This window comes from Euprymna scolopes, chromosome 36 (genome assembly GCF_053919585.1).
Source record: "Euprymna scolopes isolate OS-2025 chromosome 36, ASM5391958v1, whole genome shotgun sequence".
NCBI lineage: Eukaryota > Metazoa > Mollusca > Cephalopoda > Sepiida > Sepiolidae > Euprymna > Euprymna scolopes.
The window spans coordinates 88,067,495-88,082,775 of record NC_136517.1 but is presented as its reverse complement, the minus strand read 5'-3'; the positions used below and the strand labels follow the sequence as shown (position 1 = coordinate 88,082,775).

Sequence of the window (15,281 nt, the reverse complement as noted above, 5' to 3'; positions counted from 1 at the left end):
TGATGTTCATTGAACCCGAAATCGACGTTCGTTTATGGCGAAATTTACATCCAAACAGTTGAGTGCGTGTGCATGCATGTGTGTGTGTGGGCGGGTGATAGTGTTGCTTATTTCTGTGCTCAAGACAAGAGGAGAGGAGTAGGGATGCGGAGGAGAGAGTGTACGAAATACTGAAGGTATTTATTTCTCTCCCACCGCGAGAAATGTGACACAAAGGTCGGAAAGTGGGATTGCAAAAAAATTTTTTTACAAAGTCAACGCCCCCGCCCCCACCCCCGAGGAGAAACACTCTGACCCTGCAAAGGATGCTTAGGCAGCCTCACCAGCATTCCCCGGTAGAGGCGCCTCGTGCAATTAGCAATAAATTAACTGGGTGAGTGAACCTCCTAGAACTGTACAGGACAAGTTTTATCCACAAACAACGGGGAAACAGGCAATCACAAGAATGGTTAATTTGGGAGCCGAGGGAAAAATACCAGGCGAAATCATCATCATCATCATCATCATCATCATCATCATCATCATCATCATCATTGTATGAATCTGAAGATTCTATTGATTTTATACTCGCCATGAAACTCCGAATTATTTAATCGGATACCACCATGCTAGCCCCTCCCCTTCAAAAATCAAAAAACAAAAAAAAAAGTTGCAATTTTATTTTCTCTATATAAGGGATGAACAATCAGTCTGTTCACACGAACGAGATAGAAATTCTTCAAACCACGTGACCCAAAACTAGAGTACCTATTTACAATTCCTCCCCGCGGGACAGAGTTAGACACCAGGGTCATTTTTTTAATATGGGAAAAAAAGGAACAAAAATTTTAAATTGTCTCAATCGTGAAAGATTTCTCCTTCACCGAGAGAGAACAAGAAATTGAAACGTAGCGTCTGAAGAACAGATACTAAACTTTGATCTTGGCCTGAAAAACTAGAGTAGCTGCCCCCCCCCCCCCCCTGTGTTTACTTTCTCTCTCTCTCTCTCTCTCTCTCTCTCTCTCCTTCTTCTTCTTCTTCTTCTTCTTCTATTCCGTGTACGAATTACATCCCACTACAAAACGTCTTTAAAACGGGTACACTCTAACGCCTTGAAAAAAGTTCTTTGGAAAATGATGTCTTGGAAAAAATATATAATCAGGTAAATATGAAATATACATATTACTTGTAAAAAAACAAACAAACAAACAAACAAACAAACAAACAAAAAACGCTAATTTTAAAGCCGCCATCTTAAAATAACTATTTTATGCAGATTATTGTGTGAGAAAATACTCTATTTTTTATTTTATTCATTTATTTATTATTTTTTTAATGCCAGAGTTTCCCACTGGTTTTGTGTTTCTTTTCTTTCCTTAATATTTTTCGAAAGAAATTTCAAGTTATACATGAATAAAACGCATAGAATCAGGGGAAGTAACTCAGTTCGTCTTGTTAAAATTAATGGCGGATATCACTGAATAATTGAATCGTTTATGTAATAACGACAGTAATAGTTAACTAATTATGAAATGAGAATAAAGTAGACAACATTGGTTTTAATGAAAATTCGTCTTTTTCGATTTTCGTTCATATAACGAAGACACACCAAGTTTGTGATTAAAAATAGCTCTAAATATAAAAAAATTCAGTTCGTGAAGCTCCCATTTATCAAGTTTTTTTTTTGTCTTTCCAATCTCTCTCAAGTGGTTGAAAATCGTCATATACGTTACGTCTAATTCGGAAACAAGTTTTCGAATAGTTGCGCCTGGATTGGTTTTGACTAAGGCTCTTAATTGATCGTTGTCAGCATCTGACTCTCGAACACCTCTTCTCCAAACACCTCTTCTCCGAACACCTCATCTCCGAACACCTCATCTGCGAATACCTCATCTCCGAACACTTCATCTCCAAACACTTCATCTCCGAACACCTCATCTGCGAATACCTCATCTCTGAACACTTCATCTCCGAACACCTCATCTCCGAACACCTCATCTCCGAACACCTCATCTGCAAACACCTCTTCTCCGAACATCTTATCTGCAAATACCTCATCTATGAATACCTCATCTGCGAATACCTCATCTATGAATACCTCATCTGCGAACACCTCTTCTCCGAACATCTCATCTGCGAATACATCATCTGCGAATACCTCATCTGCGAATACCTCATCTGCAAACACCTCTTCTCCGAACATCTTATCTGCGAATACCTCATCTGCGAATACCTCATCTGCGAATACCTCATCTGCGAATACCTCATCTATGAATACCTCATCTGCGAATACCTCATCTGCGAATACCTCATCTGCAAACACCTCTTCTCCGAACATCTTATTTGCGAATACCTCATCTATGAATACCTCATCTGCGAATACCTCTTCTCCGAACACCTCATCTCTGAACACCTCATCTCCGAACACCTCATCTCTGAACACTTCATCTCCGAACACCTCTTCTCCGAACATCTCATCTGCGAATACCTCATCTGCGAATACCTCATCTGCGAACACCTCTTCTCTAAACACTTCTTCTCCAAACACCTGTGTCCTTTTATCTCTGCTATGACCTCATTTCGCACAGCCGGCTTGGTCATTTGCATATCTTTACGCAGCTGCTGCTTCCAGCGCCAGCGGGTCTGTTGCAGTAGCAGAGGATTCTCCACTAGAATCCCCACCCGCAAATGAAATTCTACCTTTTTAGTCGATTTTAAAATCGGAATCGGTAACTGTATCGGAATCCGGAATTTAAAACAGGATCAATGATTTGATTGAAATTTGGAATTTGGAATAGAATCGCTAGCTGTATCTGAATTGCGAATTTTTAACAGTATCGTTAATTGCATCGAAATCGACAATGTAGAACAGAATTAGTAATGGTATCGGAATCGGGAAAAAATATTGAAATCGTCTCATCCCTCGTATGGATTCATCTTAAGATAAAATAGAAGTATGTTTTCGAATTTTACAAGAAAAACAAACACCTTTTCTCATATTCCGTGGTTGTTACGCAAGAGCGCGACCTCAGTACGCATTGACAAGAGCCAGCTGGATGTCAGATTCCCCCGAGCGCATTACTTGTTGTTCTCGGTCATGACGTGGCTGTTCTCTCGGCTTGACGTAGATACTTTCACGTCTATGGTATCCAGTTGCATTCCATATCTATTGACGACTGCGCCGCGTTCTTTCTTTAATGTGTTCTACAATCTGACCCCATTTACAGTTAAAAAATCTCTATCCCCCCCCTCTCTCTCTCTCTCTCTCTCTCTCTCTCTCTCTCTCTCTCTCTCTCTCTCTCTTTCAACAGAGAGACAGGCATGCCCTATTATTATTTTACGAATCGCACAAATATTTAACTAATGGGTTTGGTCTAAAATGAAAGAAGTGAAAAATAAAATTTGATCTTAATAATACCCCTGCAAAAATGAGGAAAAAAATAATTATGCTTTTTCAATGTCCGCACTAGTATTTATATAAAGCTAGCAGGAGGAGGGAACCGACGTTGCCCGGTCGTAGAATACGGTTAAATATGATATTTTCATTTATGGAGATTGCGTATATAGACAATTAAAAAAAAAGTCAATTTAAAAAATAAAAGAAAATAACGGGATTTGGGTGCTATCTTATCAAGTTATTAATATAAAAAAAAATGCAGCGTGGTGAGCGTGCGTAAGAAAGTTGAGAATTTAAAAGATAGGAGAAGGAAAACGTTATTAAAAGAAAAAAGATTCCGCGCGCTGGGCGCGAACTTGCAAAATTTAAGTCCATAAACGAACACGTCATAGTTTGGACTAAGACGCCATCTATGTTATCACGTTGCAAATTTATCTTTTTAAAATGAAAGAACGAAGGTACCATTCGGCATGTACGATTAACAAATAGCTTCGAAACTAAGATTTTTACATGATCCCCCCCTTCAATTAAAACGGCATTTCTACATGTAATAATTGAGGCTTTTTTGCTAAGTTTTGGATATTATGTGTCCGAGTAACCGTTCTTTCTAACGATACTACGTTCATGCCATTTTGATACGGATGACAAAACATACAGGATACGGACATTTATATAAGACATTACGACGCAGAAATAAAAAAAAACCCATCACACTGGAGGCAAAAAAAAAAAAAAAAAATACGGAAAAAGAAAACAATGTTCAATTCTGGAAATATCTAAAAGTATGCAGATGTGTGTGCAAAAGAAAAATATTATAAAAAGGAGAGAGAGCACGTTAAAGAAGACGATCATGTTAGAAATAACGCGTGGTGGGAAAATGAGGAAATCAATGTCGTTGTTACAAAATAAGGAGTCAAGTTATTACTTGTTCTATGTTCCTTATAAGGTGTTGGGTCTACATATGTAAGTTCTCCTTTCCAAATCCATTTTATACAGCAGGAGGGTTGGCGATTATTGCATTTGTTATTTGCGTGAAAGGGTTTCGTCCAGCATTTTTGCATTAATTAAATTTTGTGTGACGAAGCGGATATATATATATATATATATATATATATATATATATATATATATATATAAACTACTTCATTTACTCACATAAATTTAATATACGAAAGTATAGATTTATGCATAAACTTTATGTGTACACATAGGTATATATTTATATATATATATATATATATATATATATATATATAAAATATGTGCATGTATGTGTGTACACATAGGAATATTTATATATATATAAAAAAAAGAAAAAAAAAGAAAACGTCTACCTTAAACCACTAATATAGTTCTAAAACAGATCCTTTGTTCGATAAAATGCATGCCCATTGGCTGATAGAAAGGGGCGCGGTGGATACTGGAAAGCTGATTGGCTAACTAAAAATCCTCAACATATATAAAAACAAGAAAGAACCACAGAATTCGCGCATAAGCCTGACGAATCCTATAGTGGATGAAACGCAGAATATTGAGTGTAGCTTAATCGCCATATATATTTTATAAATTACTATATATATATATATATATATATATATATATATATATATATATATATATATATATATATACGTTTGATTATAAAAATATATACTTTTAATGTATATTTTTAATAATTATATTTTACAAATTGCCACAATTAGTTAAGGAAGAGTAAACATTAGTTAATTCTCATTAAATCCCGGTCAACGTCGAGTCTCGAACGGTGTTAAGTTTAAATTAATTTAAATCTAACAGCATTCGAATTTATTAGAAAAAATTTAAACACAATGGCCGCTTTACAGTGGACAGCTTAGAGAGTGGATATACGCTTCTCCATTGACGATGAGTGATGCACTGGAAAGGACCTTTGGGATGAGTATAATCAACAGTTGAAAAGAAAAAGGAAAGAAAAAAAAAAAACAAGTCAACAAGTCAAATAACGAAATATTATTAATTCATTTATTATTTGTTTATTTATTTGCTTACAACGACTGTACATTCCTGTATTGTGTGTGTATATATATATATATATATATATATATATATATATATATATATATATATATATATATATATATATATATATACATATATATATATATAAAGTGAGAGAGAGAGAGAGAGAGAGAGAGAGAGAGAGAGAGAGAGAGAGAGAGTACTGATTTCAAAAGTTAAAAATATGACTTGGATGCCATCAGCTAGAATCGAAACTAAAACATCTAGTGCTCCAGCCGCGTTCTTACCGTTTGAGCTAACCACTTCAAATAATATTCTCCTATTCACCCCCCCCTTTTCTAAACCCAACAATGAATAAAATAAATAGAACTTAAAATTTAATAGTTTTAGCGGAGAAAACAATGCAAACTTATAACATGAGTTTCGATCTTAAGAATAAACGAAAAATAAATTTTTTTTGAAGTAGCAGACCTTTTTCTCACAACTTGCCCTGAACTATGTTCATTTTCTGTTCTGTCGCCTCTTGGATCTTCCGACCACTCTGTTGTATCAATTAAGATAAAAAGTCAAATAACGAAATATTATTAATTCATTTATTATTTGTTTATTTATTTGCTTACAACGACTGTACATTCCTGTATTGTGTATGTGTGTGTGTGTATATATATATATATATATATATATATATATATATATATATATATATATATATATATATATATTTATATATACACACACATACACACATATATCTATATATATATGTTTTATTTTTTATTACCGTTTTATAAATAAAACCCATATTTGCTCTGCAATAGTATTGAGCACTCTCTTCAGGTTTTTACTAATTACCAGTTTTACCATATATATATATATATATATATATATATATATATATATATATAAAGTGAGAGAGAGAGAGAGAGAGAGAGAGAGAGAGAGAGAGAGAGAGAGAGTACTGATTTCAAAAGTTAAAAATATGACTTGGATTCCATCAGCTAGAATCGAAACTAAAACATCTAGTGCTCCAGCCGCGTTCTTACCGTTTGAGCTAACCACTCCTATTCACCCCCCCCTTTTCTAAACCCAACAATAAATAAATAAATAGAACTTACAATTTAATAGTTTTAGCGGAGAAAACAATGCAAACTTATAACATGAGTTTCGATCTTAAGAATAAACGAAAAAAAAAAATTTTTTTTTAAGTAGTAAATATGAATGATATCCACGCTATTAATTCCTCAGCTTTGATGGTGAACACTTTTAAGAAGATGAGTGGTCTCAGCAATGACAACAAGTACAGATTCTGCCACACAATGTAAAGCGTGTGAACTATCTGACATCCGGTTGCAAGGTTCTGCTGGGGGACGGCTGTTATACGATGGTAAACAATGGAGTGCGTAAATATCTTCACTGGACCATCTGTAAAAAAGGTGAATATCGAATGCAGCAGTCTGTTTAAATTTATGTATGTATGTATGTATGTATGACTAAAACTTTCGACAGAGGCGACGGATTTTCACAAGACCCATATCATTTTGAATCTCAATCCTTCGGACGACAAATATAAAAAAATTGGCTAAAAACATTAATTTCTTCATCCTCAACTGGACACTTTTCTACAGGGATCGGTTGCTTTTTTCGCCGATATCTCCGAAAGTCAATCCCTCCTTTCGATTGACTAGCCTTAATTTAAACCTTCGCCACTTCCCGTTTGGCGATGGACGCAACGGCAAAGATTTCACTTTTTGTTTGTTCACGTTCTTTTCCTCCTTCACGATACGGGTTCGAGCCTACCACTTTTTTTTTCTCAACACACACCTCCAAACACCCAGGCAACGCCGGCTTCTCAGGCTAGTCTATTATATAAATCTCGCCTGTGTGTTTAAATGTATGTATGTATGTATGTATGTATGTATGTATGTATGTATGTATGTATATCTCGCGAAAACCTTAGACACAGGCGACAGATTCTGACAAAATCTGTATCATTTTAAAGCCCGACATCTCGGACGACAAATATCGAAAAATTGGCCAAAACATATATTCCTTCGCCCTAAACTGACCAGTTTTGTACAAGGAGGGGTCGATTTTTTGCGAGCCATTTTTTGCAAGTCACTGTATCTGTTGGATTGACTTGGAGCATTGGTAAGACATCAGATTTTCTTTCACTTTCGTTTCTGCCTTCGCCTCATGGGTTCGAACCTGCCTGCCTGCCTACTACCACTATTTCATTTTTTGCTCAACACACATCTACAAACCCCCGGGCAATAACAAGAACCCAGGCTAGTATACCAGAAAGAACAGTTGGAAATAAGTCATTCACCGTCCACTCTGACTATATAATTCCTACAACTACGTCCCTAGAAAAGGGAGTTGTTAGAATTGACATAATAGGGAACAAGAAGGAGAAAGAAGCAACTCTAGTAGAAGTCAATGTTCCCAATCGCATTTGGATTTAAAAAGAGCTGAGAGGGAAAAGATAACGAAGTACCAATGTTTTATGCACAACACGAAAAGACACGGGAATCGTAGGAAGATTTCTATCATTCTAGTTATTAAAAGAGCAATTGGACTTATGAAAAACAATTTTAAAGCCTACCTGGCAAATATACCCGGTGAACCAAGTGCAAAAGAGATTCAAACAATTACACATGAAGGGATGTTTAAAACATTAAAAAGGTCTCTCGAGTGTCCTGTACGAGATAGCGGGTGAATGTCTGCTATCCGGTATGATGCCCCATCCCCAGCTACAAAAGAATACAAAAAATAATAATAAAAAGAAATGTTTGAGGACCGCACCATCCTTCTACTTCTCTTTCTCTCGCTTTTTTTCTGTCTTTTTGCTTATTTTCCCTTGCATTTTGTTAACATGACAACTTGTGTTAAATTTATCGTATGCACTGAATCGTTCACAATGAGTAGTGGTACGGCGCTGATAAAACATTTCTGCTGTTTCACGGTCTTTTCATTTCTCTTCCCTCTCTTTCTCTTCTTATTTCTCTCTCTCTCTCTCTCTCTCTCTCTCTCTCTCTCTACACACACACACACACATACATACATATATATATATATATATATATATATATATATATATATATATATATATATATATATATATATATATAAAATTACAATTAAATTTACCAAACTGATCCAAGATGGTAAAACTAAAGTATATTATAAATATTAAATAATTAATATTTATAAAGTAATCTCAACCAGATGTAAAAGCTCGATAAAACCAAATAGGAGATAGAGCTTATAATAGAAGCAAATAGTTAATAAAACATGCTAAAAAAACACTTTGAAAAAGAGTTAAAAACATATTTAATCTGAAGAGGAAACACTTAATAAGTGGATAGTAAAAGATCTTACGTGATAACAAAAGGGAAGATCTTTGACTTACTTGCAGTTTCATCAAATACTTTTGTATGCAAAATCCGATCCCGCATTTTGCTAATTCATAACCTCTGATGAGAAGGAAAGTATTTCTTTGAAACTCCGCGGATTAAGGACTATCCACTTATCAAGTGTTTCCTTTTCAGATTAAATATGTTTCTAACTCTTTTTCTGAGTATTTTTTAACATGTTTTATTAACTATTTGCTCTGATATATATATATATATATATATATATATATATATATATATATATATATATATATATATATATATACTAGCAAAAGTACCCGTCGTTGACTGGGTTCAAAAACAGCCTACAGAAAATGGACTCTGATTTATGAAAGTATGATAGATTATGAAAAGCCAGGGTTGTAAAGAGATAGCTTCGAATTTGGGGATATCAAAACCAAAGCAAAATATGGTGAAAGTAAAAATAAAATAGATAAACCCCATAATTTATTATACCATACCTGTTCACACTGAAACACTTATCACAATATTCTGTGGATCTATATAAAAAACCTTGTTAACCTTTTTGACATATTTCCATTCTATGGAGGTCAGGCGCGAACGAATACCCCATAATTTTATTATACCATATTTCTTCAAACTAAAACATAATTATCAAAGTATACTTACGCAGATAGATATGAAAAGTCTTTATTAAAGTTTATGCCTATTTCCATTCTATGGAGGCCAGGCGCGAACGCAGATCCCACAGTTTTATTATACCATCCCTATTTAAGTTAAAACATACTTATCAAAATATTATTATGTACATCTATATCAAAAACACTTGTAAACGTTTTTTTTTTAATTTTTTAATTTTTTATTTCCATACTTTGTGGACCAGGCGCGAACGCAGACCTCACACTTTTAATGAACCACCGTTCTGACAGATCAAACATACCCATTCCTGTGGCTCGATACATCATTATATGTAATCAGTTTGTTCTACCATTATATGTAATCAGTTTGTTCTACCATTATATGTAATCGGTTTGTTAAAGTAGTCAGCCATATAGGAGCCTATTCGTGACCAGACACACACACACGCACACACACGCACACACACACACACACACACACACACACACACACACACACACACACACACATTCAACTTTATATTACCGATTCGATAATAAATTCCCGATTCCGATACAGTTACCGATTCTTTATAAATCTCTAAATATTTTACAATAAAATTGTTATTTTGTCCTGATTGCTATAAAAACGCATCATAAATGTGCCCATATTTTCTCAAACGTAAACACATACTTGGTTAGCATTATCTAGAGATTTTAGTTTTACTGGAAGTTTAAAATCAATAAATATTTGTTTATTTTATTATTACTACAAGCAGTGGAAGATGTTTTTTTTTTTTTTAAATAAGAATAAAATAAAATAAAATAGATAATTAAAGGAATCGATTTTGGCATCGGAAAATAGGCTTAAATTTTTCCTATTCCGATTCCGAATACCCCAAAAAGCTTTGATTCCCGATTCCGATTAATCGTCCCAACACTTATATATATATATATATATATATATATATATATATATATATATAAACATATATATATATATAAACATATATATAAACATACATATATATAAACATATATATATAAATATATATATATATGTGTGTGTGTGTGTGTGTGTGTGTGTGTGCGTGTGTGTGTGTGTGTTTATCTAATTTCTTCCTCCTTTTCTTCCCACAAATTTCTCGCTCCGTTTCTTTCTTAAATAAACGTTAATAATTTGAGAAGTCTCGTGCGCCAAATAATCGTAACCCCAACCCTAACCCTAACCCTAACACCAACCCTAACCCTAACCCTACCCCTAACCCGTGTTAAATATCCCATTGCAAATTCCATTAAATTTACTTATAGAAATTTACTGTATCTGAAAAACAGTTCTCAGTTTTGCTGAAAAAAAAAGCAAAAAAAAAAACAAACAAACCCCAAAACAACTACAATAGTCGTAATTTGCAATTAAATCCAAAAGTCGCTCATCTCGTATCAAGTTTTCACCTACCACGATATGTTGCCTGAGATTCATTTTTATTTCATACGATATCTTTCACTCTCGCTTCCATCTGTCTCACTCTGTGTTTTTTTAACAGTTCTAACATAAATGTATGCGAAATGTGATTGATAACATACGTCCAATCACATATTTAAAAAAAAAATTTTTTATTACATTTTCACCCCAAACAAGGCACATTGCCACTTTGGTGTAGGGGGCTACTATCAGGGGCAGCAACTACTGGGGTACTATGTTGGGATTTGGGCAACAAGATGTCGGTTCACGTTACACTTGAACTTCTGCATGTCAGTACAGTTGGGGAAGCAGGGACCTGGAATGGAATTCCAAAGTCTATCGGTTCTGGGGAAGAAACTACTGGAGTAGAAAGATCTTTTACATCTAGGGATCTCTACTGTGTGGGGGTGGGATTTAGCTGCCTGTCGGATTTGTCGAGGGTGTCTACGTCGTGGGGGCACAAGTGTCTGCAGTTCGCCAGAACATTCACCATTAAAATACTTGTAGAACAAGCAGAGGGATGCAACGTTTCGTCGATGGGACAGAGGCTGACGCTTAGATGCCAGTACAGGGCCTATCAGATTGGCGACTCTCTTTTGAACCTTGTCTAGGAGCGAGAGACTAGTAGCAGATGCACCAGCCCAAATGTGATAGCAATACTCCATACATGGGCGAATGGTGGCCTTATAGAGGTACAAGATACTTTCGGGTGTTAGTAGTTTTCTAGCACGGTAGAGAGAGCCTACCTTTTTCGCAGCGGCTCTGGCAATGCTTTCAATGTAATTGTTCCAACTCATGTTTCCTGTGAACGTTAGGCCAAGCAGTTTGAATGTGCATGAAAAGTGATAACGTACGTACGAACATCAATTTATGAAATGTAATAACCAATGTGTAAACATAATTATGTGTGTGAAAGGTGATAACGTACGTACGAACATATATGTATTTGAAGGTTCCCCCTTCAAGAACAGGAATTCCTTGTTTTGTGAGGAGTGAAGAACTCACTCTGGGATACTACTTGCTCTATCCAGGATATTAAGCACTTCGGATTATGACTCTATTCAGGATATTGAGCATTTCTGCTAGTAAAGAAACCTCCAGAGCACTACTAAAATCAATCTGCTAATTCCCTTTCTCTAGAAAAGAAACTATTTAAGTGATCAGTGAATAAACCCAGGAGGCCCGCAGAGCGCTACTAAAAACACAAAGTATAATTATGAACGCCTCCACAATACTACTAAAGTGTCTCCTTCTCCTTTCTTTGTAGTTGAAAACATAAAAGCAAATTCATACAAAAGTTTTCGGTTTCATTATAGCATAAAAAGGTTTGCTAGAAATGACGTTATGATGTTCAAATTCAGAGTTTTAGTATTATATACTTTTGGAGGGTAAGATGTTCAAAATAAAAAGTGATATTGAGATTATATTATACTAGCGGGTATACCTGGCGTTGCCCGGGTGTTTGGAGGTGTAAAAGAAAAAGAAAGCTCTGGTAGGTAGGTAGGCTCGAACCCAAAAAAAAACTTACCACGCGAAAACTGAGAATGGGTGAAATTAAATGATTAAAAAGTTAAATGATAGGTGCGCGAATTCAATGAGGTCAAACGTCACGTCATAGGGGAATGAAACGCACTTAACTCTGGCTGCAAGCCAGTTTCTGCGTATGTTGTTTGTTTGCCCCCGAGGTGTTGGAGAAAACCAGCTCCCCATAAAAAGGGGAGTGTCCGAATGAATAGCAATTGTCTGATATGACGGGTTTTGGCCACATTGATCAAACCTCGTTGCTTTCTGGACGTCCCGAGCACGAGTGTCAGGGAGGCTCATTTTGCTACGGGTTCAGTTTCACGTATATACGGAAAAGCCAAATAAACACTGCAGAGACTAATAGCGAAAATAGCGTGTAAAAGTCGCCCGAATAAAAGATACACACCACCCCTTTCGTAAATCGTAGATATTATAATCTAGGTAGCATATAAAAGGTTATAAGAAGCAGTAACCGCCCCGAGCGCCCCCCTCTCCATAGTCTTTGACGAACATACATAAAAAATGCACACACACACTAACACAAATTTTGCCTTTTATATATATACTAGCGAGGGGTACCCGGCGTTGCCCGGGTGTTTGAAGGTGGGTGTGGAAACTCGGGAGGGGGGGGGTAAAAAAACATAAGTATAAGATTCGAACCCGAACCGTTGAGGCAAAGTTGTAAATTAAAGTGTGAAAAAAAAAAAAAAAACGTTCGACGTTAACCATTGCCCCAGCGCGAGATGCTAACGGAAACAAGTTTGAATTTATTTAATTACTTGGATTTGGCAGGCGCCCATTTTAATGAGTTAATGAGGTCAAGTTTGACTGTGGGATAGTATTTTCCCAAGATGTTATAGGAAAAAGACTAACCCACATGCGGCGAGCGACAAATGTTGAATATTTATCTTCCCTAAATCGAGCAAATTAAATAGACAGGCGAGTTTCGTTGTTAACTGTGAGATATTACGATTTATATGTGATATAAAAAAGTTTTAAATAGTTGTGAAGCGAGCGACCGCTCCTCTGAAAAAAGCCTTTTGTAGACATACACAAAAAGCGAACGTACATACATACATACATACATACATACATTTTCGCTTTTATATTTATAGATAGAATGTTTTGAGAAAACCGTTTTTTTTTTTAGTGATGAGCGAAAAAATCCAAACTGGTGAGAAAACAACAACTATGGAAGGCAGTAACTATTCAGAATACAATCACAAGACTCAGTATTCCTATATACATACAGACATTTTGCCTTTTATATAATAGATTTGTGGGCGACGGGTGATCCTTTGAGATGAGGTTTCATAATTTGTGCATTCATTTTTTTTGCGGACTGTTATCCTTATCTTCATAGTTGTTGGTGTTGTTTACCCACGTTTCGACCAACTCATCGTCCGACCTTCTTCAGATAAGGACACAAAATTGGGTTTACAAGATAAGCCCATATATTCGATTTATAAGACCATAAAATCCAACCTTGATCGCCTTTCGGGGCTATTGGAGCAATGGATAGAGGTGTAGAGTCTCTACGGTTTCAGGTAAGCATTGTCCGAAGATAGCGGTTTCAATCGTACCCATAGCAGGCCAGAGAATTAGTTGTCCGAAACGTGGTGAGACTAGTTCTAAAATTGTTTTTTTTTCTGGTTAGAGAGGATAAAATCCCAAACTTTAAAGAATCACCAAATCTATTAAACTGTACACGCGAAATAACAAATAGTTGTATGCACAAAAATATCCACAAAATAAACTTCACATTAGGTAATCAATACATAAAAAAACTAAATAAATAATAAAATAAATAAATTGTATATATTAATAATAATAACTAGCGGGACCTGTGGAAATTCCACAGCAGACTCTTTTATATGTTGATGTTGGCATTCTGTGGATGTTCAGTGTAAACAGAGACGCCCTGGTATTATTGTAGCTCTTTTGTTAAAACTTCAAAAGTATTTTTCTAAGCTAGCAGGGACGCCTGGTCGTAAAACACGCTTAAATATGCTTGTATATATTATTATAGAGTCAATTCGATTCTTATGAAGTTGTGATTTCAAAAATAAAACAAATCTCTCTCTCTCTCACTCTCTCTCTCTCTCTCTCTCTCTCTCTATATATATATATATATATATATATATATATTAGCTGTAATTGAAACTGAAACCAAAACTTATGAAGAAAATACCCCCCATATATATATATATATATATATATATATATATATATATATATATATATATATATATATATATATATATAAAAATTATAACACGGAAATTACATAATTGTCGATGCAATAATTTATTTCAACCTTATGGTATTTTCAAGCATCTAAATCAGACAATTACATTTTTGATACTGAAAAATAAAAGAAAAATCGTGCTTCGACCCTCAAAAAACCAAAGGTGGTGGTAGTAGCAATCCACTTAATACATTTATAGAGAGGGTGGTAGGGATTTAAAAAAATAAAAATTAAAAATTAAAAATAACAAATAAAAAAATTAGATTAGACACTTATAAGCGGCAGCTCGATGTAACCATAGATACACACACACACACACACACACACACACACTCACACATACACACACGCAACACATACACATACACACACACGCCTCTAAGATGTACGTTCTGACATGTAAATGCCTTGACACGCGTTTACTAACCTAGGAAGGGGGGGGGGCGAAAGTATACGGATATATAGTGAAAGAAATAGAACAGCGCGTAATGGAAAAAAGAAGAAAAAAAAGAGGAAGAAAAGAAGAGGATACAGTGATTGAGTCATGGAAAGTAGGTCTATTAAAAGATAAATAAATTAATAAAAAAAATATAACTAAAAAAATAAATAAATAAAAATAAGAAAATAAAAATAAAAAGAATATTATATATAAAGTTTTAAAACTATCTGTATGTTATTATGT

General features: G+C 35.0%; 1 protein-coding gene across 1 annotated transcript in view; it reads right to left on the bottom strand.

Moving 5' to 3' along the window:
* Window positions 1–1,771: 1,771 nt before the first annotated feature.
* Window positions 1,772–15,281, bottom strand: part of LOC145260264 (uncharacterized) — a 144,822-nt gene continuing 131,312 nt past the window's right edge. Inside the window, exon 4 of the mRNA XM_080118090.1 lies at window positions 1,772–2,543. Within this exon, the coding sequence (XP_079974216.1) occupies window positions 1,772–2,543 (772 nt within the window). The remainder of the gene's footprint in view (window positions 2,544–15,281) is intronic.